General features: G+C 40.3%; 2 protein-coding genes across 2 annotated transcripts in view; both read left to right on the top strand.

The window, feature by feature from the left end:
* Positions 1-21,901, top strand: part of LOC131349160 (uncharacterized) — a 30,487-nt gene extending 8,586 nt beyond the window's left edge. Inside the window, exons 3-4 of the mRNA XM_058384577.1 lie at positions 15,282-20,651; positions 20,768-21,901. Of these exons, the coding sequence (XP_058240560.1) occupies positions 15,282-20,651; positions 20,768-20,771 (5,374 nt within the window). The 3' untranslated portion in view covers positions 20,772-21,901. The remainder of the gene's footprint in view (positions 1-15,281; positions 20,652-20,767) is intronic.
* Positions 21,902-25,361: 3,460 nt separating this feature from the next.
* LOC131349392 (uncharacterized) lies at positions 25,362-27,807 on the top strand. Its single transcript, XM_058385031.1, has 2 exons — positions 25,362-25,904; positions 25,967-27,807. The coding sequence occupies exon 2, from the start codon at positions 26,834-26,836 to the stop codon at positions 27,803-27,805; it is 972 nt and encodes a 323-aa protein (XP_058241014.1). The 5' UTR covers positions 25,362-25,904; positions 25,967-26,833; the 3' UTR covers positions 27,806-27,807.

Below are 27,807 nucleotides of genomic sequence, written 5' to 3'. Positions count from 1 at the left end.
GAATTCCAGCGTGGAACTGTGATAGGATGCCACCTGTGCAACAAATCCAGTCGTGAAATTTCCTCGCTCCTAAATATTCCACAGTCAACTGTCAGCTGTATTATAAGAACATGGAAGTGTTTGGGAACGACAGCAACTCAGCCACGAAGTGGTAGGCCACGTAAACTGACGGAGCGGGGTCAGCGGATGCTGAGGCGCATAGTGCGAAGAGGTCGCCAACTTTCTGCAGAGTCAATCGCTACAGACCTCCAAACTTCATGTGGCCTTCAGATGAGCTCAAGAACAGTGCGCAGAGAGCTTCATGGAATGGGTTTCCATGGCCGAGCAGCTGCATCCAAGCCATACATCACCAAGTGCAATGCAAAGCGTCGGATGCAGTGGTGTAAAGCACGCCGCCACTGGACTCTAGAGCAGTGGAGACACGTTCTCTGGAGTGACGAATCGCGCTTCTCCATCGGGCAATCTGATGGACGAGTCTGGGTTTGGCGGTTGCCAGGAGAACGGTACTTGTCTGACTGCATTGTGCCAAGTGTAAAGTTTGGTGGAGGGGGGATTATGGTGTGGGGTTGTTTTTCAGGAGCTGGGCTTGGCCCCTTAGTTCCAGTGAAAGGAACTCTGAATGCTTCAGCATACCAAGACATTTTGGACAATTCCATGCTCCCAACTTTGTGGGAACAGTTTGGAGCTGGCCCCTTCCTCTTCCAACATGACTGTGCACCAGTGACCAAAGCAAGGTCCATAAAGACATGGATGACAGAGTCTGGTGTGGAGGAACTTGACTGGCCTGTCCTGGAGTCCTGACCTCAACCCGATAGAACACCTTTGGGATGAATTAGAGCGGAGACTGAGAGCCAGGCCTTCTCGTCCAACATCAGTGTGTGACCTCACAAATGCGCTTCTGGAAGAATGGTCAAAAATTCCCATAAACAAACTCCTAAACCTTGTGGACAGCCTTCCCAGAAAAGTTGAAGCTGTTATAGCTGCAAAAGGTGGACCGACGTCATATTGAACCCTATGGATTAGGAATGGGATGTCACTTAAGTTCATATGCGAGTCAAGGCAGGTGAGCAAATACTTTTGGCAATATAGCGTATATAAATATATATATATATATATATATATATATATATATATACATATATATATACATATATATATATATATATATATATATATATATATATATATATATATAAATTAGAATATTATAAAAAAAATTGATTTATTTCAGTAATTAATTCAAAAAAGTGAAACTCATGTATTATATAGATTCATTACACACAGCCTGAAAGTGTTTATTTCTTTTAATTTTAATTTTGGCTAACAGCTAATGAAAACCCAAAATCTCAGAAAATTATAATATTACCAAAAGAAAGACCAAAAGAAAAAAAAAAAGATTTTTAACACAAAAATGTTGGACTACTGAAAAGTATGAACATGTGCATCACTTGGTTAGGGCTCCCTTTGCAGGAATTACTGCAGCACTGTGGCGTGGCATGGAGGCGATCAGTCTGTGGCACTGCTAAGGTATTATGGAAGCCCAGGTTACGACTGATAGCGGCCATCAGCTCTTCTGCGTTGTTGGGTCTGGTGTCTCGTATCTTCCTCTTCACAATACCCCTTAGATTCTCTATGGGGTTTCGGTTGGGCGAGTTTGCTGGCCAATCAAGCACATGGTCCTTAAACCAGGTATTAGTACTTTTGGCAGTGTGGTGATTTCAAGTCCTGCTGGAAAATGAAATCAGCGTCTCCATAAAGCTGGTCAGCAGAGGGAAGCATAAAATGCTCTAAAACCCGATAGATGGCTTCGTTGACCTTGGACCTGACAAAACTCAGTGGGCCAACACTAGCAGATGACATGGCTCCCCAAACCACCACTGACTGTGCAAACTTTATACTGGACTGGATTCTGTGCCTCTCTATTTTGGGACCTTGATTTCAAAATGAAATGCGAAATTTACTGTCATCTAAAAAGAGGACTTTGGCCTACTGAGCAACAGTCCAATCTTGTTTGTCCTTAGCCCAGGTAAGATGCCTCTGACATTGTCTCTGGTTCAAGAGTCGCTTGACATAAGGAATGCAACTGACTCCAGCTGCAGTCCACTCCTTGTGAATCTCCCCCAAATTCTTGAATGGGCTTTGTTTCACAATCCTTGCAAAACTGCAGTCATCCCTGTTGTTTGTGCACCTTTTTCTACCACGTTGTTTCCTTCCTTTCAACTTTCCATTAATGTGCTTGGATACAGCAAGTGTCTTATCCTCCATGTGCATGTTGTCAGTGATTGTCTTCTGGACAACTGTCAAGTCCGCAGTCTTCCCCATGATTGTGTAGGGTGTAGGCTACTGAGCCAGACTGAGAGACCATTTAAAAGCTCAGGAAACCTTTGCAGGTGTTTTGAGCTAATTAGCTGATTATAGTGTGATACCATGAGTCTCCAATATTGAACTTTTTCACACTGTTCTAATTTTATGAGATACTGAATTTGGGTTTTTATTAGCTATAAGCCATAATTATCATAATTAAAAGAGATAAACACTTGAAATATATCAGTCTGTGTGTAATAAACCTACATATAATATAATATAATATAATATAATATAATATAATATAATATAATATAATATAATATAATATAATATAATATAATATAATATAATATAATATGAGTTTGAATTTAATTACTGGAATAAATCAACTTTTTGATGATATTCTAATTTATTGACATGCACCTGTATATATAGAGGATAGTAGGAACCAAGCTTCCTAGTCTGGACATGGTCTATGCTAGCCATCTACACAAGAGAGCTAGCAACATCAAGGACCCAACCCACCGAGGACACAGACTGTTTGTCCAAGAGGGTTAAGGCAGTGCTGGAAAATAATGGTTGCCACACAAAATATTGATACTTTGGGCCCAATTTGGACTTTGCACTTAGGGGTGTACTCACTTTCACGGTTTAGAAATTAATGGCTTTGTGTTGAGTTACTTTGAGGGGACAGTAAATTTACACTGTTATACAGGCTGTACACTCACTACTTTACATTGGAGCAGAGGGGCATTTCTTCAGTGTTGTCACATGAAAAAATATAATAAAATATTTACAAAAATGTGAGGGGTGTACTCACTTTTGTGAGATACTGTACATAAATTGCCTGTAGATGAGGGCCATGTTTCTAACATTGAAATACTTTCTCCCACACCTCAGGGGGTACCCTGTGTTGGTGTGCACAGAGCACTACAGTAGATTCCTATATCAATCATCAGGGCGTTGTGCGTTTGCACCCTCTGTTCAGGTTGGTACCTGAGATTCTGCTCTGGGCAGAAACCAGGTTTCTTTCGCTGCAATTTTCATCCCAGGACACATAAATCAGGATGCAGTGTTCCTGTCAAGGCAGGTGCTGAAGTCCGGGGAGTGGCGTCTCCATCTACAGGTGGTGGTTTGTAGACCTTGTCTCCCTCCTAGACAGCATTCCTTTGGAATGAGACGCTGCGTCAAGCTTGCCTCAGGTTTGCCACACCCTGGGGTGTCCTCTCACACTCCCTTCAGACAAGTAAAAGCTGAAGCAATGTGACAGATGCCCTTATATGGTGTGTATATGACTTATTGGCGCATATGCCCATCGCCATGTGTCCTATCCAAGCCTTTAAATTGGTGTATGTGCATAGACACAACTTCCTCAATGAAGCATTTCCATAGCATCAGTCATGACGCAGCATCTTGTTCCCTTCTCAGGTAACTGGATTACAGACATAACCTGGTGTAGTTTTTTTTTTTTTTTTAATTTATGTTTATCCACCTCCAGTGTCTGCTGTGTGTCTGTGTTCACCCATCGCAGCTTGAGTCACTGTATTTCCTATATACACTGTATTTAAAAACATAAACAAACAAAGAAAATATGAGGATAATGTTTATAAGCAGACATTTTGGCAGGTTTGTTTATCAAATATATTTTTTATTAAAATGATTTGTTTATTAGTAATATAAATGAATCATACACTACTTAAGGAAATGAAAACATTTTACATTGTACCAAAGTACAACCAGTATCATCCTGTCTGAGAGATCCTAAGCAGGCAGATCACAATTGAGAAAGTAGTTCTGCAGGGTTATATTTTAGGAAACTCACCTGAGAATCATTCCTTTCTCCTGACGGTTCTGTTTGTGACACATGATTTTAGGTATAGAGAAATTCAACTTTCAACATTTTGGATGTCTTGGTAAGAAAAGGGTGTCAAAGATCTTAATGAAGTTGTTTATTGCAGCTTAGCAGCGACAAAATACATAAAGTACTTTGAGTTCATCGTCGAAAAGAATGCAGGACAAATCCAAAACATTTTATACATTGTTTTCTGTTCGTAATTTAAATGAGTTTCACTAAATGAGTTACACCTTGGCTAGGTATTGTTATACGTTTGATCACCCAAATGGTCAGGTGATACTAAATGGTAATCATGGTCACATATACAGTACCTTTTGTTCAGTAATGGTCCTTGATGTCTTGTTGCTGCTCCCATACTAATAATTGATTGGATTAAGTGTTCTAAATGTTTGGTAAGGCTACTTTAAACCAATGTAAAATACTATACAGATAAACTGAATTGAATTAAACATATTTCTATATGATATGTAAGCCTTTTTGGGGATGAGCTCTTTCTGATGTGTGTGGGATGCAGAACTGATGAAGGAAATACCCTTTACTCAAACACATTATAATCCTTGTTATACAACAAAACATTATGGTAACTACCAGTTAATAGTGAATAGTACTGTAGAGTATTAAATAGTATTGACAGAGCTTGGCAATGTATAATAAAACTGACAGACAATGCCATGGAATTTTGGGTAGTGGATCCCACTGGTTAAGGCTTTGGGCTGCTGATCCGATCTCTGTCTCTGTTTTCAGTCAGGGAAGCACTTTTGCTGCCTGAAGGCAAACACAAAGAGAAGCTTCTTCCCACAGGACATTTGGGCCTTCAACTAGTCCATAGAACTTGGACTTTTCTCGATTTGTCTACACAACACCCAGTACACCAAAAAGATTTTGCACAGTACATATTGTATATATTCATTAAAACTGCACACATCTGCACTTTATGAACAGCAGAATTACAGAAGTATGACTGTTATGAATAAAGTTACCTAGATATTTTCCCTTCACTATCTGTACAGGTAAATTCTATTTATGTTGTAAGTCTGAGAAGCTTTGGGATGTGGTGTAGAAGACGTTATGCAGTATTTAGTCTCTCCCATCATTAATACATGATTTTGGGGAGAAATTAGTGCAACTTTGGACAAAAATAAATGGCATGACATTGCATAAGTTTTTTGAAATGATGGCATAGTGAATGTGTGCCGTAATGTAAGCAAAAGGAGGTCCAACCAATTATGTGACATTTTTGGCCAGGCAGTGTGTGTTGTCCAGTGTCAAGGCCTACAAATATAACTCATATTTTAAGTAAATGTAACAGAACACCAAGAAATGATCTTATTAAAATGTAAGTAAATTTGAATGATCAGAAAAACAACATTTAAAGAGATTTTACGGTTTACAAAATCTGAAACATTTACATCATCTAAAACCGATCAGTTTTACTCAAGTGTTATCTTTAATGGTTCCAGACAGATATAGAGTAATAAATTACCCCAATAAATAAATGCACACACACACACACACACACACACACACTCTGAAACTAAGATAACTTTACCGACACACTTGATCTTTGATCAAAGTTAAATAATTTCAAAGCTCTGTGAATTTAATTGGAATTTAAAATTACACTCTCTCATGTAAACATTCCTTTTTTCTAGTTTTGTGAGTAACTGTAAAGTAATATAAAATTGGGCCGAGGAAAGAACGTGAGAAATAAACTTGGGTTGTAGCCACAGAAATAATCAAATAATGATACTAACAAGAAATATTTAAGTCCAGAACATAAAGCATTAGAGTAATTCCAATAATTAGATTTTTCATTTAAATTCACTGTTGTTGTTTTTATGTCATGTTTAATGAACCACCAAATCATTTTTTCAGAGCTAGAATACAAATATTTCACTTTGGAAAAGTAAAGTGGGAGTAAAGTGGTTAGCAGTACTTGGTGAAGAAGAAGGGATGGGGGGTAACAGCTTAACTATTAGCTGTTATAATTTTGTGTGTGTGTGTTTGTTGGGGGGGGGTTACAATGAGGGTTACGTGATGCAAGTTACAGCTCTGGTGAAGAAGCTGTTTCTTAGTCTGTTTGTGTCTTGATTGTCCTGTATCTTTTGCCCAATGGGAGGTTCGCAAACAGTCTGTGTCCTGGGTGGGTTGGTTCCTACTATCCTCTATATATACAGGTGCATCTCAGTAAATTAGAATATCATTGAAAAGTTGATTTATTCCAGTAATTAAATTCAATCTCATATTATATTATATGTAGATGTTATTTGTGAAAATAACAATGAGTGTGTGTATATATATCTACATACATACAGTGCCCAGCGTAAATGAGTACACCCCCTTTGAAAAATAACATTTTAAGCAGTATCTCAATAAACACAAAAACAATCTTCAAAATGTTGACAATGTATCTATATCTATCTATATCTATATCTATATCTATATATCTATATATCTATCTATCTATCTATATATATATATATATATACACAACCCATGTACTCTCAAATCCGTGTCTCCAGTATGGGAGGTTGGCGCTCTAACAAAGTGCCACATTGCAAGCCATCAACTTCACTCGCAAGTTAACCAATTAAGGTGAGGTTTACATGCACAGCACCTACCACTAGCCGCTTTGCCTGCGCAGCACCTACCGATAGCCTCCATTAAATATATACACGCTAATTATGCTTAAACTATTGCAAGACATTCTCAAATAATATAATAAATATGAAGTCAAAACGAACTAGCGTGTGCGCGCTGCTTAAATGTCCGTACGAAAACCAGGAAGTGAAGCATAGCTAAGATTTAAGGTAGTATGTGGCTGTAAGAGTTAGAATTCAAGCTGTTGGAACAGTTTAAAGACGATGCATCCTTAAAAAAAGCAAAACCTCTAGCTGACGTCACAGCTAGCCCATATGGAAACCAGGAAGTGAACCATGTGAAAGATGCATTTAAAAATTAATATAAAATAAACTATAATACTTATCAGCATGAAAAGTAATAGCACACTTATGAATGCTATTCTTACCACATACATCTCGTTTTTCTCTGAAGAAATTGGTGATGTGCCATTCAAGGACGAGTCGGTTTAAATCCCATTTCCCTCATTTACATACATTTAGGGACTATGGTGATACAAAATCCAGGAAATAATGAAGTTTATAATGATAAATTCTGCTAAAGAGAACAGTAGGCTACTAAACTATGGATATAAAAAAGATGTCTTACGTTCTTTATTCTTTAATAGCAGCCGATCACCAAGACCTGAGAGAATCATTATATAAAGTCAGAAATGTTCACCATTAATGTTTTGTGTGTGAATAAAATGTAAATAATGTGAGACTTGATGTCCACTCTTAAACAAACTTTTATTTTAAACTGACCGCTGTAGCTGTAAATGTAAAATAAATGACTTGTACAGGACGTCTGTCAGAGACACGCCCACCAAACCACAGGGGTTTAGAATAGAAACAGCAGAAAGCTTTTATGAACTGTGTGTGTGTGTGTGTGTGTGTGTGTGTGTGTTACAGCACTATTGTGTAATATCAATTGCAGATAGACAGCAGCTACATTAATATGGAATTATATGAAAATGTTGATCATTACTTTAATAATTATCTCTCATGCATAAACACCCACCCTTAGTTAATGAACAAATTAAAATATTTACATTCCTGGTGCTAATTTTCTGTGCAGCACAAATACCTAAAATAGATCATTTTTATTCCTCCAACACTGTATTATAGCAGGGTAGGAATAACCATCTGTACTCCTTACTGCTGTAATCCAAAAGGATGGAATATTAATAACGCAATAGATACACTACTGATCTGGTATACAGGATGCAAGATTGGCACACAATCTCTCACAAACATAAAAAAATATTAAAAACATTGTCCATTGTCAATCCCATCTTTCCATGTATCCTAACTGTCCACCTCATCTGTACTCTGATATGAAAACCACTGAGTTATGATCATATTGAGTTTAACATTAAACTGTCAGGAACAGCTGGACAGTTCCCTGCCAGGCCCAGAGAGGGCGCTGGCAGGTGAACCTTGGAAGCCTGCTTCTTTGTGTGTCTTTTGTTACGCCCTTCCTATTGTTCCTATCCTGATTGTGTCACCTGTATCCCATTAGCCCTAATGTCTACCCCTATAAATAGGGATCCTTGTGTTTGTGTCCTTGTCCATGATTGTTATCTGTACCGTGGTTTCTGTTGGGGTTTTGTCAAGTTTTATGTCCAAGCTAAGGTCTAGGTTTTGTTTTCGTTTGGTTTAGTTAACCACGCCATGTCTCGTGTTCCGTTTGTTTCCCTATGTCGTGTCTTAACTGTAATAAAAGCAGTGCTTCGCTGAATCTGCGCATGGGTCTCATTCTACCATGTGCTGGCGTGTGCACACACACCACGGGCGTCTGGGTTCGAGCCCCGCATAGGGCGGGGGTCCCAGACGTTACATAAACTAGCATCCAGTAGAGCTGGGCAATATGTCCAAAAACCTGAATCTCCGATTTTTTAAAACAAAATTCGATTTTCTATTTTAAAACGATTATTTTTCTTTAAAAAAATGTAATAAAACACTAGAGACTATAGAACAGATTTTTTTTATTAGAGCAAAAACAGTATAACCAAACATATGAACTGCTAATAAACTAACACGCTAAATAAAATCAAACAGGAGCCAGAATGCATTTTACATCTGTGTATACGGCACAATCAGGGGTGAGTCTTGGATTTTCATGTAAGGGGGACTCAGCCCCCAATGAGGGTATAACAGTAAAAAATATAAATAAATAAATAAATGAATGAATGAATAAATAAACAAACAAATATAAAATAAAATAAAATAAAGGTTTGCCTAACAGGGTAGGATGGTAAACTTATTGCAGCATTCCATTGTATTGCATAGATGTGTATAACATTTGAGTACTGAACAAGCCAAATACGAGTCTTCCTAATCTCACACACACACACACACACACACACTCACACACACACACACTCACACACACACACTCACACACACACATCCTCTGATCCTCACTCTGCGACGCCGCGGTTTCTTCAGTAGGATTGAAGAACGCACTGAAAGACGGGGAGGAGCCGAAGTCTGCCACCGTTTTCGTCGCTAGGCCATTTTTAACATTTCTATTCAGGCACCCAAAGAATTCTGCGATTTTCCATAAACTCTACACAAATTTGTGATCGTCTCAGTCCCTTCTAAATTTCATATGAAAACGGCGGCAGACTTTCGGCTCCTCCCCGTCTTTCAGCGCATTCTTCAACCGGACTGAAGAAACCGCGCCTCTCTTAGAAACAAGCTCTTTGCTTGTTTCTACAGAAGCTCGCTCTGCCAAACCAAAGTGAAATCATAAAATCGATTCTCGTTTTTTCAACATCGACATAAACCATAAATTCGAATTAATCGAAAATAATGATTAATTGCCCAGGTCTAGCATCCAGAGTCTGCTTGTCATACATTGCTGAGAGAAAATGTGCGGTTTAAAGTCAACTCGTTTTCATGCTACACAGAATCTTCATGAAAATATGATTATCCTGACCTGAGCTAATTTACTGAATCAACCAACTCACATCTCCTTTCTTTCTTTTCATCCATGAGGACATTAAAGTCATCTGTTACTGCTTCTGGAGTTTCAACGCTGACTGTCCCACAACCGTGAAACCTGTTCATTACACCTGTTCATCACACCTGTTCATCACACCTGTTCATTACACCTGTTCATTACACCTGTTCATTACACCTGTTCATTACACCTGTTCATTACACCTGTTCATTATACCTGTTCATTACACCTGTTCATTACACCTGTTCATTACACCTGTTCATTACACCTGTTCATTATACCTGTTCATTACACCTGTTCATTACACCTGTTCATCACACCTGTTCATTACACCTGTTCATTATACCTGTTCATTACACCTGTTCATTATACCTGTTCATTACACCTGTTCATTACACCTGTTCATCACACCTGTTCATCACACCTGTTCATTATACCTGTTCATTACACCTGTTCATTATACCTGTTCATTATACCTGTTCATCACACCTGTTCATCACACCTGTTCATTATACCTGTTCATTATACCTGTTCATTACACCTGTTCATTACACCTGTTCATTACACCTGTTCATTATACCTGTTCATTATACCTGTTCATTATACCTGTTCATTACACCTGTTCATTATACCTGTTCATTATACCTGTTCATCACACCTGTTCATTACACCTGTTCATTATACCTGTTCATTATACCTGTTCATCACACCTGTTCATTACACCTGTTCATTATACCTGTTCATTATACCTGTTCATTACACCTGTTCATTATACCTGTTCATTACACCTGTTCATTACACCTTGTTCATTACACCTGTTCATTATACCTGTTCATTATACCTGTTCATTACACCTGTTCATTATACCTGTTCATTATACCTGTTCATTATACCTGTTCATTACACCTGTTCATTATACCTGTTCATTACACCTGTTCATTATACCTGTTCATTATACCTGTTCATTATACCTGTTCATCACACCTGTTCATTATACCTGTTCATTACACCTGTTCATTATACCTGTTCATTACACCTGTTCATTATACCTGTTCATTACACCTGTTCATTATACCTGTTCATTATACCTGTTCATTATACCTGTTCATCACACCTGTTCATTATACCTGTTCATTACACCTGTTCATTATACCTGTTCATTATACCTGTTCATTATACCTGTTCATCACACCTGTTCATTACACCTGTTCATTATACCTGTTCATTATACCTGTTCATTACACCTGTTCATTATACCTGTTCATTACACCTGTTCATTACACCTGTTCATTATACCTGTTCATTATACCTGTTCATTATACCTGTTCATCACACCTGTTCATTACACCTGTTCATTATACCTGTTCATTATACCTGTTCATCACACCTGTTCATTACACCTGTTCATTATACCTGTTCATTATACCTGTTCATCACACCTGTTCATTACACCTGTTCATTATACCTGTTCATTATACCTGTTCATTACACCTGTTCATTATACCTGTTCATTACACCTGTTCATTACACCTTGTTCATTACACCTGTTCATTATACCTGTTCATTATACCTGTTCATTACACCTGTTCATTATACCTGTTCATTATACCTGTTCATTACACCTGTTCATTACACCTTGTTCATTACACCTGTTCATTACACCTGTTCATTACACCTGTTCATTACACCTGTTCATTATACCTGTTCATTATACCTGTTCATTACACCTGTTCATTATACCTGTTCATTATACCTGTTCATTACACCTGTTCATTATACCTGTTCATTATACCTGTTCATTACACCTTTCAGTGAGCTAGTGCTAGAGTGTGAACGCGGCGTTCTTGGATGCAGACACGCGCATCGACACAGGCAGACTCTGTGTCCTGCTTGGGCCTGCTCCTCCGTGGCGATGACGGCGTAGGTTAAAAAATCATAACAAACGAATATGAAAAGTGGAGGGACACAAACGGGATTTTGAAAGGGGGGGGGCATGTCTCCCCTGTCCCCAGTGGAAATTACACCCCTGGCCAAAAGTATTTTTAATTTATTTATTAAGTCATTTTTTTATATAGGAATACAAATGGAAGGAATGAACAGCTTAATGATTAAAAATATTTTGAACAAAATTTTTTCAAATAGCTTCATTGGCATGGTAAAAAGCTTTGTAGTATCAAAGGACTGGTCACATTGATTTACAGAAACACATTTACACACAATTTCTTAAAACGTCATAGTCATCATAGTCCATCACCATGCACACAAACACATTCACACAAGGAAAATAGAAAATACTCTGAAGATTTATTAGTAACTACAATTTACTATTAAGCAAACCTTAATATTAGTTATATTGTATGCAAAATATAATATTAGTATTTAATGCAAAGGACTTCTTATATTAATGGTAAGTGGAAAATGGTGAATTTGGTCAAATGTATTAGTATCTCCTATTCTAAGATTACAACAAACCAATTAGGTTCCATAATTTTGTATTTGGTTTAATGTAAACTTATTATAAGAAATACTAGATACATTTGATGATATTCAAGATATTTTCACTGGCAAAGAAAGAGACTTATTGTTATTAGTAGTAGTAGAATGTAAGTTGGTCAGCATTTTCCTCAGACCCAAATTAAATTTCTGCATTGGTGCTTTTATATACTTGCTAATACACTTATCTTTTTCTCTTTCAAAAAGGTGACACTAGGGTGACGTATCAGTGTGAACAACAGAACAGACTGTCTGAGAGGGTTAAACTTACATAATTTACCATCACTTTCTGGATTTTATTTTCACAAATCCCCTATACTACTGAAAGTGATTACATGAAAAAGTAGGAAACATTATTTAATAGTAATGTTATTTTTTATGTTCTCAACGTATACTGAACAAAATTATAAATGCAACACTTTTGTTTTTGCACATTTTTCATGAGCTGAACTCAAAGAAAAAGACTTTTTCTATGTACACAAAAGGCCTATTTCTCCCAAATATTGTTCACAAATCTGTCTAAATCTGTGTTAGTGAGCACTTCTCCTTTGCCGAGGTAATCCATCCACCTCACAGTCCAAAACTAGTCAGTATCTGGTGTGACCACCATTTGCCTCACGCAGTGCAACACATCTCCCTCCCAGGCCCTTTTGACATCATGGGTTTGGCATAAGTACGTATGGTACATGCATCATTACTCTGGTTAAATATCCCATTTACCTGCTCTACATTTTACACTTTGTCACTACCACTGGGCAGAGAACGCTCCACATCTGCTACCTGAAGACACCTGAGGTGAGTAATGACTTTATTTTCTCCCTAGTCATATTATGTAGAATATCTATGACATTATGTAGAATCACCAGCCTGAAAGATGATATGAAGTGAATCACTCTCTTATAGACAATTTAAATATTATTATAATGTAATGTGTACTGAATATAAATAAAAAATAAATAAAAAATAAAAATAAAAATATGGCATTATCTATGTAATAAGTAATTGCTTTAAATATACAAAGTATAATAAAGTATATATTTAAATACTTTTACATATTTATCTATTTTATATATATATATATATATATATATATATATATATATATATATATATATATATATAAAATAGATAAATATTAAAATAGATAAATAACTAAGTTTTAGTTATAATATATTATAATATATAATAGTTATAATAGATTTAGTAATTATAGTTATTTGTTAATTATTTAAGTTGAATTGAATGTTTATATTTTTTCCATGAATAATTTATAGTGACCAAGTATCTAGCTAGCTGCCTGCCTGCCTGCCTGTCTATCTGCCTGTCTGTCTGTCTGTCTGTCTAATCCATTGTGTAACTGCAGGGCTCTTTATTGATTAGATTTCCTACACAGAAGACACAAATTAGTCACTTACTATCAAAATACAATATTTGTATAATATATATTCCTTTTTTTCTGTTTTGATTATAAGCACCACAATGGACTGGAAGCTGGTACTGACTGTTTTGTGTATGACTGGTAAGTCTTCTCATTTTGATTTTTTCAACTGAGAATCTGAATTCTACAGTCACTTACGTCATCCTGCTCAAATGTAATGCACATATTCAATGAATCTGCTGCTTGCTCACTTCAGAAGCTGTTCAGGATATGAATTTAAAGTTACAGTTGTGCAAAAAAAGTTCTCAAAATTTTCATATTAGCACTACACTGAAATCTGATTTGTCCCCCTTATTTTAATATATTATGCTACTTTTTTAATCAAAATGCATAAATATTATAAAACAGTGGAATTTGAACTATCAAATAGATCAAATACTCTAGTCAAATATATTGTGAACCAAACAATGTGCTGGAGCTGAGCATCAAAGAGTCTGTACTGTTGTGTTTCAACACAATACCACTTGGCAGCAGATGTAAGCAGTTGCAAAGTGTGTATTCAGAGCTCAAACTCAACAATACAGGGGTGTAGTTTGTCTGAAACAGAGCTGTCTCAGTTATAGCTGAATCTGACGTCAAACTAAGGACAAGTTTCTATCATGGCTTTGGCTCAAGTGAAGAGCATTGTTAAATTCAGTGCTACTGTCTGACTCTGACATGACCACAATATGTAACATTCTATTTTTATTACAAATTTGGCTGTAAATACATTTAGAAAATGTAATATAATACCAGACCAATAGGAAATACATTAAATCACACTATTTACAAATAATGCTGCCATTTTAAAACCATGTACTCTGGCAGTCACTGCAAGTAATCAGTGCTGCACATTTTAAGAATATTGAATTTCAATACAAATGTATGGTACATATGGAAATCATAATTCAAATGAAACCTCTAAATCAACAGTGACAAACACCTCTACAACAAACACAACTTCAGTAGCTGCAGTATTCAACTTGGTCTTCAGCATCAATGAGACCTTTGATCCAGCACTGGCCAATTCCAACACTCTAGAGTTTGTGGCAAAAGCAACAAGAATCATAAAAGGGGTAAAGCTTTAGTCATCTTTTTTTAAACCCCTTTATAGTTTAAAATCTTAAACTATAAGTGACCAAAAACAAATAGACCAGTGTTTATAATCAAATAAATTTATGTATACTTTTTTTTTTCAGCTTGAACCAATATGCAGAAATATCTTTAGTAATTTTGTCCAGATGAACATTTATGGTTTCAGGTGGGAAATTATATATGAAAACATTGCTCTGAAATTTGTTGTTTTTACTGTTTACTGTCAATGATATAGAACTTCACCCTGTTTTTAACTCTGCTTGTGTTTCAGCAAGGGTTCAATTATGACAAATTCCAGCCTTGAATTTAGTGCCAACGACACCATCCCAACTAATTCTACACTACAAGAAATTCTTGTTAATGAGACTAAATCCAACTCAAGCTTAAATATTATTCCAAGTTCTATAAATGTAACCCAGATTCCTAGTAAGTATAGACATTTAATGATGTTTTAATTTAATGATGTATTTTAATAAATGATTGGATGTGATGGATATTCTAACTGCAATTTAACCTCAAACTCAACAGTGACCAAAAACTCTACAAAAAACACAATCCCAAGCATGTCCACAAACACAACTTCAACGAATTCAACAATCACCTCTTCAATACTAAGCACAACAACAAACACCTCGACAAACACTTCCACCCCGAGCACGTCCACAAACAGCTCAACGACAAACACATCCACCCCAAGCACATCCACAAACAGCTCGACAACAAACACTTCCACCCCGAGCACGTCCACAAACAACTCGACGACAGACACTTCCACCCCGAGCACGTCCACAAACAACTCGACGACAGACACTTCCACCCTGAGCACGTCTACAAACAGCTCGACGGCAAACACTTCCACCCCGAGCACGTCCACAAACAACTCGACGGCAAACACTTCCACCCCGAGCACGTCCACAAACAGCTCGACGACAAACACTTCCACCCCGAGCACGTCCACAAACAGCTCGACGACAAACACTTCGACAGAGATTACATCCACAAACAACTCGACAACAAACACGTCCACCCCAAACACGTCCACAAACAGCTCGACGGCAAACACTTCCACCCCGAGTACGTCCACAAACGGCTCGACGACAAACACTTCCACCCCGAGCACGTCCACAAACAACTCAACAACAAACACTTCCACCCCAAACACGTCCACAAACAGCTCGACGACAAACACTTCCACCCTGAGCACGTCCATAAACAGCTCCACGACAAACACTTCCACCCCGAGTTCTTCTACAAACAGCTCGACGACAAACACTTCCACCCCGAGCACGTCCACAAACAACTCAACGACAAACACTTCAACCCCGAGCACGTCCTCAAACAACTCAACAACAAACACGTCCACCCCAAACACGTCCACAAACAGCTCGACGACAGACACTTCCACCCCGAGCACGTCCACAAACAGCTCGACGACAAACACTTCCACCCCGAGCACGTCCACAAACAACTCAACGACAAACACTTCAACCCCGAGCACGTCCTCAAACAACTCGACAACAAACACGTCCACCCCAAACACGTCCACAAACAGCTCGACGACAAACACTTCCACCCCGAGCACGTCCACAAACAGCTCGACGACGAACACTTCCACCCCGAGCACGTCCACAAACAGCTCGACGACAGACACTTCCACCCCGAGCACGTCCACAAACAGCTCGACGACAAACACTTCCACCCCGAGCACGTCTACAAACAGTTCGACGACAAACACTTCCACCCCGAGCACGTCCACAAACAACTCAATGACAAACACTTCAACCCCGAGCACGTCCATAAACAGCTCGACGACAAACACTTCCACCCCAAACACGTCCACAAACAGCTCAACGACAAACACTTCCACCCCGAGCACGTCCTCAAACAACTCGACAACAAACACGTCCACCCCAAACACGTCCACAAACAGCTCGACGACAAACACTTCCACCCCGAGCACGTCCACAAACAACTCAACGACAAACACTTCAACCCCGAGCACGTCCTCAAACAGCTCGACAACAAACACTTCCACCTTGAGCACGTCCACAAACAACTCAACGACAAACACTTCAACCCCGAGCACGTCCTCAAACAGCTCGACGACAAACACTTCCACCCTGAGCACGTCCACAAACAGTTCGACGACAAACACTTCCACCCCGAGTACGTCCACAAACAGCTCGACGACAAACACTTCCACCCCGAGCACGTCCACAAACAGCTCGACGACAAACACTTCCACCCCGAGCACGTCCACAAACAGCTCGACGACAAACACTTCCACCCTGAGCACGTCCACAAACAGCTCGACGACAAACACTTCCACCCCGAGCACATCCACAAACAGCTCGACGACAAACACTTCCACCCCGAGCACGTCCACAAACGGCTCGATGACAAACACATCCACCCCGAGCACGTCCACAAACAGCTCGACGACGAACACTTCAACCCCGAGCACGTCCACAAACAGCTCGACGACAAACACTTCCACCCCAATCACGAACACAAACAGCTCGACGACAAACACTTCCACCCCGAGCACGTCCACAAACAGCTCGACGACAAACACTTCCACCCCAATCACGAACACAAACAGCTCGACGACAAACACTTCCACCCTGAGCACGTCCACAAACAGCTCGACGACAAACACTTCCACCCCGAGCACGTCCACAAACAGCTCGACGACAAACACTTCCACCCCGAGCACGTCCACAAACAGCTCGACGACAAACACTTCCACCCCAATCACGAACACAAACAGTTCGACGACAAACACTTCCACCCCGAGCACGTCCACAAACAGCTTGACGACAAACACTTCCACCCCAATCACGAACACAAACAGCTCGACGACAAACACTTCCACCCCGAGCACGTCCACAAACAGCTCGACGACAAACACTTCCACCCCGATCACGAACACAAACAGCTCCACGACAAACACTTCAACCCTGAGCACATCCACAAACAGCTCCACGACAAACACTTCAACCCTGAGCACATCCACAAACAACTCGACGACAAACACTTCAACCCCAAACACGTCCACAAACAGCTCCACGACAAACACTTCCACCCCGAGCACGTCCTCAAACAGCTCAATGACAAACACTTCCACCCCGAGCACGTCCACAAACAGCTCAACAACAGACACTTCCACCCCGAGCACGTCCACAAACAGCTCGACGACAAACACTTCCACCCCGAGCATGATCACAAACAGCTCGACGACAAACACTTCCACCCCGAGCACGTCCACAAACAGCTCAACAACAGACACTTCCACCCCGAGCACGTCCACAAACAGCTCGATGACAAACACTTCCACCCTGAGCACGTCCACAAACAGCTCGACGACAAACACTTCCACCCCGAGCACGTCCACAAACAGCTCGACGACCAACACTTCCACCCCGAGTACGTCCACAAACAGCTCGACGACAAACACTTCCACCCCAAACACGTCCACAAACAGCTCGACGACAAACACTTCCACGCCAAGCACGTCCACAAACAGCTCGACGACAAACACTTCCACCCCGAGCACGTCCACGAACAGCTTGACGACAAACACTTCCACCCCGAGCACGTCCACAAACAGCTCGACGACAAACACTTCGACAGAGACTACGTCCACAAACAACTCGACGACAAACACTTCCACGCCAAGCACGTCCACAAACAGCTCGACGACAAACACTTCCACCACGAGTACGTCCACAAACAACTCGATGACAAACACTTCCACCCTGAGCACGTCCACAAACAGCTCGACGACAAACACTTCCACCCCGAGCACGTCCACAAACAGCTCGACGACCAACACTTCCACCCCGAGTACGTCCACAAACAGCTCGATGACAAACACTTCCACCCCAAACACGTCCACAAACAGCTCGACGACAAACACTTCCACGCCAAGCACGTCCACAAACAGCTCGACGACAAACACTTCCACCCCGAGCACATCCACAAACAGCTCCACGACAAACACTTCCACCCCGAGTACTTCTACAAACAGCTCGACGACAGACACATCCACCCCAAACACGTCCACAAACAACTCGACGACCAACACGTCCACCCCAAACACGTCCACAAACAACTCGACGACCAACACGTCCACCCCAAACACGTCCACAAACAGCTCGACGACAAACACTTCCACCCCGAGTACGTCCACAAACAGCTCGACGACAAACACTTCCACCCCAAACACGTCTACAAACAGCTCGACGACAAACACTTCCACCCCGAGCACGTCCTCAAACAACTCGATGACAAACACTTCCACCCCGAGCACGTCCACAAACAACTCGACAACAAACACGTCCACCCCAAACACGTCCACAAACAGCTCGACGACAAACACTTCCACCCCGAGCACGTCCTCAAACAACTCGATGACAAACACTTCCACCCCGAGCACGTCCACAAACAGCTCGACGACAAACACTTCCACCCCAAACACGTCCACAAACAGCTCGACGACAGACACTTCCACCCCAAACACGTCCGCAAACAGCTCGACGACAAACACTTCCACCCCAAACACGTCCACAAACAGCTCGACGACAAACACTTCCACCCCGAGCACGTCTACAAACAGCTCGACGACAAACACTTCCACCCCGAGCACGTCCACAAACAGCTCGACGACAAACACTTCCACCCCGAGCACGTCCACAAACAGCTCGACGACAAACACTTCCACCCCAAACACGTCCACAAACAGCTCGACGACAAACACTTCCACCCCGAGCACTTCTACAAACAGCTCGACAACAAACACTTCCACCCCGAGCACGTCCACAAACAGCTCGACGACAAACACTTCCACCCCGAGCACGTCCACAAACAGCTCGACGACAAACACTTCCACCCCGAGCACATCCACAAACAGCTCGACGACAAACACTTCCACCCCGAGCACGTCCACAAACAACTCGACGACAAACACTTCAACCCCGAGCACATCCACAAACAGCTCGACGACAAACACTTCCACCCCGAGCACGTCCACAAACAGCTCGACGACAAACACTTCCACCCCGAGCACGTCCACAAACAACTCGACGACAAACACTTCAACCCCGAGCACATCCACAAACAGCTCGACGACAAACACTTCCACCCCGAGCACGTCCACAAACAACTCGACGACAAACACTTCCACCCCGAGCACGTCCACAAACAGCTCGACGACAAACACTTCCACCCCGAGCACGTCCACAAACAGCTCGACGACAAACACTTCCACCCCGAGCACGTCCACAAACAGCTCGACGACAAACACTTCCACCCCGAGCACGTCCACAAACAGCTCGACGACAAACACTTCCACCCCGAGCACGTCCACAAACAGCTCGACGACAAACACTTCCACCCCGAGCACGTCCACAAACAGCTCGACGACAAACACTTCCACCCCAAACACGTCCACAAACAGCTCGACGACAAACACTTCCACCCCGAGCACGTCCTCAAACAACTCGACAACAAACACGTCCACCCCAAACACGTCCACAAACAGCTCGACGACAAACACTTCCACCCCAAACACGTCCACAAACAGCTCGATGACAAACACTTCCACCCCGAGCACGTCCACAAACAGCTCGATGACAAACACTTCCACGCCGAGCACGTCCACAAACAGCTCGACAACAAACACTTCGACAGAGATTACATCCACAAACAACTCGACAACAAACACTTCCACCCCGAGTACGTCCACAAACAGCTCGACGACAAACACTTCCACCCCGAGCACGTCCACAAACAGCTCGACGACAAACACTTCCACCCCGAGTACGTCCACAAACAGCTCGACGACAAACACTTCCACCCCGAGTACGTCCACAAACAGCTCGACGACAAACACTTCCAGTACAGATTTACAGATATTACTGTTACTTATTAATTTCTGCTTATTAATAAGAAATGAGCCTAAATAATTAAAATTTAATTATATATTTATGTATTTATATGTTTATATTTTGCAGGTAATTCAACACCACCAGTGATTGCCAGCTCAGTCTCCATGATTTGCATGTCTCTTCTTTCACTTCTACTTTCTCTTGCATTGCCTTTCTAGCTCTAGACCTGATCAGAAAACATTAATAATAATAATTTATAAGTTAAAGAGAATATAGGGGAAATGTTTCATTATTGTAAATGAAGATATCTTTACATATTAATATTATGAATTGAAATGCAAGACTTAATGAGGGTTCTGATTAGCCTGAAAATTTCTCCACATTCTAACAGTCCTGCAAAGATTTTCTTTCATTTATATTTAAATATATTTGATTTTTTTAAACAATTGTGCATTTAATAGTATAATTAATATTGTACTATACATTACAGTTTCTAAACACTGGACAGAAGATTAATTGACATATTGCTAAAGATTGTTTCCTAAATATAAACACTGATTAAAAAGAACATGTCAGATAATCTGTGCTTCTGATCTATTTTTGTTTAAGTTATCCTAATTGAATTAATTGAAGTGTTAAAATGAGTCTGAAAATCTAGCAAGAAGTAATATATACAAAATGTCAGCAGGGAAAATACATTATTGCCTTTTTCAGATCTTTTAGAGAGCCTTTCAATCCTAGTGTAATCTACAGAGCCACACCTTCAAACTGGTCCTGCAAGATAGGATAAGATAGTATGGATATAATATGGACTGTCAGAAAAGAATTGCGGTACAGTGTAAAGAAGGTGAGGAAGGCGGGCTCAATTGTAGGCTCAGAACTGGACAGCCTGACATCAGTGGCAGAGAGGAGGACGCTGAGCAGGCTCCTGTCCATCATGGACAATCCACTGCATCCACTGTACAGCATCATCTCCAGACAGAGAAGCAGCTTCAGTGACCGGTTGGTGTCACTGCCCTGCTCCACTGACAGACTGAGGAGGTCGTTCCTCCCCCATGCTATGCGACTCTTTAATTCTACACGGGGTGGGAGGAGTCAGTGCTGACACTACTCTCTCTCTGTACTGGACTGTACAATAAAACACACACTACACACAATACACTCCGGTTTATACAGAACTCTCACTACACTCCGGTTTATACAGAACTCTCACTACACTCCGGTTTATACGGAACTCTCACTACACTCCGGTTTATACGGAACTCTCACTACACTCCGGTTTATACGGAACTCTCACTACACTCCGGTTTATACGGAACTCTCACTACACTCCGGTTTATACGGAACTCTCACTACACTCCGGTTTATACGGAACTCTCACTACACTCCGGTTTATACGGAACTCTCACTACACTCCGGTTTATACGGAACTCTCACTACACTCCGGTTTATACGGAACTCTCACTACACTCCGGTTTATACGGAACTCTCACTACACTCCGGTTTATACGGAACTCTCACTACACTCCGGTTTATACGGAACTCTCACTACACTCCGGTTTATACGGAACTCTCACTACACTCCGGTTTATACGGAACTCTCACTACACTCCGGTTTATACGGAACTCTCACTACACTCCGGTTTATACGGAACTCTCACTACACTCCGGTTTATACAGAACTCTCACTACACTCCGGTTTATACAGAACTCTCACTACACTCCGGTTTATACAGAACTCTCAATAAGCTGAGATTTGCACAGGACTCATAAACACACAGTTTTTGTACATAACAGTTTTTGCACATCGATTAGGTCTGTAACCTTAAACACTTGTTCTGCACATTACTTATCTTGTTTCTCATCTCATACTCCATATTTATTCATAAATCTCTGTATTTAGTATTTTTCTATTATATTTTGTTATATTGTTATATTCTGCTATATTTTGTAGTATTTTATATTTTGTTTTTTGATATATTTTTTGTTATATTTTTGTACCCTAATTTGGGTTTTTTAATATTTTTGTTATATTCCTTCCTATTTTATCTATTACCTGTGTTTGCGGATACTGCTGGAAACTGTGAATTTCCCTTTGGGATGAATAACGTATCTATCTATCAATCTATCTCTATCTATCTATCTATCTATCTATCTATCTATCTATCTATCTATCTATCTATCTATCTACCTACCTACCTACCTACCTACCTACCTACAGTGGGCAGCAATGCCAGTTCCAGGGTTTCCAAATCAACCATTAGCTTGGGTTACTGTTTGACTTTTGCATTGTCCCCACACCCTAGGTGTGGCTGTATGTGTATATTGTGCCCTGTGATGTACTAGAATCCATCCAGGGTATATTCCTGCCTCAAACCCATGTGTTCACATGTGGTATCCACACACCTTTAACCATATACTGTAGGTAAGATATGAGATATGCTAGATTGCTTTAGCGCACACTGAAACACACACACACACTCAACTGAGACTTTTTTGAACACATATGTAAAAATAAACAGTTTATGGCATTTTGAATAGGTTACATTCATGTCACAAATTGGTCTAAATTATGAAATAGCCTGGCCTGTTCTCTTGCATTTGAACATCCTGTTGCTGCTGTGTAATAGCCACACCCTTTTTATGCATGGTTATTCTAATCTAGCATAAATACACTGGAATTCGATTGGGAAATAGTAAATCCCAATTCACTAATATAACAATTATACATATCTGTAATAGAGATTAATATGCTGCTAATTATATGAATAAACATGACTAGCCTGCTCATGGAAGAGAGAAGAGCTATAAGAGCCCTTTCAATAGCTACAAACAGGGGTCGGACAATAAAACTGAAAAATGAAAGTTTGCTCGTGAGTGTATTGGTGCAATGTTTTAACTGGGTGCATACAATCCTCCAGAATGGTTCAGTAGTTCTTGGCAGAGACACAACAATCTAGTAGAAGTAGTGGACCTAAGGAATACCATGATATTGCAGTCCAAACCATCACTGATCCACTGTTATTTCAACCATCACAATCTGCTCTTGGGAAATCAGTGAAGATTGGCTACCAATTAATAATTATGTAAAATTTATAATTTTACATAACTTTGCATCACAGTTGTTCTATTATACACCTCCTGTATGTACATTTTACACTTTTACACATACATATTCTTATTTTATATACATATTATATATACATACCCTACTTTATTTATATTTATTATATTTTATTCTGTTTTTTATTCTATTATATTTTTTTGCTACTGTGAACTTGTTTTTATATTTTTATATTTCGTATTTTAGTATAATTCGTATTCTTATTTTTTATATTTCGTATTTTTGTATTTTATTTTTTATATTTTTTATCTTTTCTTTGTTCTGTCCTTATACCTTATCCCTTTTCCTTGGGTAACATGTAACATAACTGTAACATAACAGTGGTGTAAGCATTTCACTGCATATCACACTGTGTACCATTATGTATGTGACTAATAAAATTTGAATTTGAATTTGAATACCAGGCTGCATATATCGGTATGAACCCTATATATAAAAACCCTATGCTATAAAAGACTGTGCATGTGGAGATGGATTTGCTTGACATGGCACCATGACATTACAAACTATATAAATGTGCAAATGGAGGTAATTGTCTCTGTTATAAACTTGCTGAATTAATTATACAATACCAATGACAACAATGGCAGTAAAATAACAATGACATTGAAAGAGCTTGTTAAAAATATACCATTGCACTGCTGTTTACTGGTCTCAGCTATTCACAATCAACAAGGTCATTACACAGTCTCATAGCACAGACTTCACCCTTCGTGAGGGTAGAAATACAGATTGGTTAATCTGGTCGTTGGTTAGGTGAGATGAGGAGGGGGAGGCCATTGTGTTGTGCCTCACAATTTGGCAGATTTTTTTCAGGTTGGTCTCCTACTTGATAAATCCAGAAAACTGAAATATAAATCTGCAACAATGACTTGGGATTTGGGAACCAGACATTGTTGCAAATTGTGCTTTTTATGTTGTTCTCTTCATCCAGTCTGTATGGAAATCCAAAGTATGAACTTATTCCAACCAATAGAGCTACATGATGGCACATTCCCTGGCCCATTGGATAATTCTCTCTGAAAACACTGTTTGCCAGAAATGAATCCAAAAGTTGTGCAGACCTGTAAGCAGACATATATTTCATAATGATCACTCTAAACCTGGGGACAACTCAGCATATACACTCACCCAATGTTTCATTAAGAACATCTGTACACCTTCTCATGCATTTTATTATTTAATCAGCCATTTGAGGTGACAGCAGTGTAATGCATAAAATCATGCAGATACTTGCCATCAGCTTTGGAAAATATTCACATAAGCAATCAGAGAGAGAGTTAAAATATAATCTGAGTGATTCTGACTGTGGCATGATGATGTCAGAAGGGCTGGTTTCAGTATTTCTATAACTGCTGATCTACTGGGATTTTTATTCACAACACTTGAGTTTACTTTATGATGCAATAAAGAAAAAACTTCTGGTGAGCTGAAGGTCTTTGGACAGAAATGCCTTGTTGACAAGAGAGGTCAATGGAGAATGACCAAGTTCTAGATCAGAAATTATATGGTTCGTGATCTGTACAATTATGGTGAGCAGAAAAGCATCTGAGAATGTACAACACATCAAAATTTGAGATGGTTGGGCTACAACAACAAAAGACCAAGTTGGATTCCAGCCAAGAACAGAAATCTGAGCCTGCAGTGGCTCACCACAACTGGATAGGATTCTAAGACGTATTTTTCTGAGCTCCGTCAAGTTGACCTACAATTTCGGCTAAGTTTCCTAGTTTTCTATCCTAGAGCACAACTTTTTATAACATCTTCACTAACTGATAGTGCCTCACAACATTCTCATCCCAAACGCTTTTTAAATCACTAGTTTTATTTGTTTTTCTGAACACCCGCTTACAGCTTGTTAGCCCACTAGCACGCTAACCCGTTAGCCCTGCTATTAGCACACTAACCCACTAGCCCGGCTATCTCGAGTCTGTTTAGATTTTACATTTTCACCAATTATCTCTGTTATTCTACTTCATTTTAACACTATCGGTTGTGGGTTTGCCTTTGAGTGCAGGTGAGGATTCCTTCGAGCTGCACTTGGTGGATGCGGAGCTGGAGGCCGTGGAGAAGCAGATCCGCGACCTTCAGGTGAAGCTAGCCCAGCTGCGACAACGGAGAGACACTCACCTGTCCCAGGTAAATCCGCGGCGTGATACGGTCACTCCCACAACCTCAACACCGCGTGTTTCTCTGCCCAGGCTACCCGTCTCTGCCGCTACCCGTCTTCGAGATCTCGACCCACAACCGCTTCGCTCCCCTACACGAGGCAGCACGCGACGCGGTGATCATCGGAGACTCCATCGTCCGGCACGTCCGTGCTACCGCGGCTAAAGGTAAGGTGCACACTCGTTGTTTTCCTGGTGCTTGTGTTCTTGATGTCGCTGCACAGGTACCGGCGATCCTCACCAAGAACATCGGAGCCGTGGTCCTCCATGCTGGCACGAACGACATCAGGCTGAGGCAGACGGAGATCCTGAAGAAGGACTTCAGGAACCTGGTGGAGAAGGTTCACACCACATCGCCCCCGACGAGGATCATCATGTCAGGACCACTTCCCATGTTCCAGCGAGGAATCGAAAGGTTCAGCAGACTTTTCGCATTTAATGAATGGTTACAGTCTTTATGTCAAGAACAGAAAATACCATTTGTTGATAATTGGAATGTTTTCTGGGAGCGTCCTAGGCTCTACCGTTACGATGGCCTGCACCCAAGCAGAGCTGGAGCAGCAGTCCTCTCGGACAACATCTCCAGGACACTGCACACCATCTGACTGGTAAGTCATTCCTCAGATTATATCTATAATAGCTACTGTTCAAATCACCAGACTAATACAAGCTTACACATAGCTCGTCCTATAGAAACTGTGTCTGTTCCTCGATTAGTGAGATTAAAAGATAAATTTGTTAATAACTCTCGAAATAATATGATCACAATTAATCCTGAAGAAGACCAAATAAGTAAAGAAAAACAATTTCTTAAGTTTGGGCTTCTGAACATTAGATCCCTTGCACCGAAAGCACTTATTCAAAAAAACTTCATTATTGAAGTTATTCATTATTAATGAAATGATCTCAGATTATAGTTTCGACGCACTCTGTCTTACTGAAACCTATCTTAGACCAAATGAATACATTGGCCTAAATGAGTCTACTCTGTCAGGATATTCATATAAGCATGAGCCCCGTCAGACAGGTCGTGGTGGTGGTGTTGCAACAATCTATAATAATTCTCTTACCGTTACTCAGAAAACAGGACCCAGGTTTAACTCATTTGAAGTGCTTGTCCTTAATGTTGCACTCTCAGACAGGCATAAAAAATCCCTACTATCTCTTACCCTGGCCACCGTGTATAGACCCCCAGGGCCCTACGGTGTTTTTCTTAATGAATTTTCACATTTACTCTCAGATCTTTTGATCAGTTTTGACAAAGTGTTAATCGTAGGAGACTTTAACATTCATGTAGATGATGCTAACAATGAGTTAGGACTTGCATTTATAGATTTACTAAATTCCTTTGGGGTTAAACAAAACATTAGACCAACCCATTGTTTTAATCATACACTAGACTTAGTTATATCACATGGGACTGATGTGTCCGATATAACCGTTCTACCTCAAAGCGATGACATCACAGACCATCACCTCTTAATGTACACTCTACCTGTAGAACATATTAGACACGTCTCTCCACGTTATAAACTTGGCAGAACTATAACCTCGACCACTAAAGACAGATTTACAAACAATCTGCCAGATCTGTCTCAACTTCTTACTAGACCCCGAAATGTAGATGCACTAGATGAAGTAACTAACCGCATAGGCAATATTTTTACCAGCACACTAGACACTGTTGCCCCCATCCGACTAAAAAAGGTCAGAGATAAAACACCTGCACCGTGGTACAATAGTCATACTCACGCCCTCAAGAGAGCAACCCGTAACTGTAACTGTAGCAGTAATCTGATTCTGCTTTACATGAAAAACTATGAAAAAGAAATGTTACTTGGTGACCGGTCAAATATCAACAATAAAAGTTGAGC

Source organism: Hemibagrus wyckioides, linkage group LG29 (assembly GCF_019097595.1).
Source record: "Hemibagrus wyckioides isolate EC202008001 linkage group LG29, SWU_Hwy_1.0, whole genome shotgun sequence".
NCBI classification, from domain to species: Eukaryota; Metazoa; Chordata; class Actinopteri; order Siluriformes; family Bagridae; genus Hemibagrus; species Hemibagrus wyckioides.
Note: the sequence above shows the minus strand (reverse complement) of the source record. Positions and strands in the feature narration are given on the sequence as shown.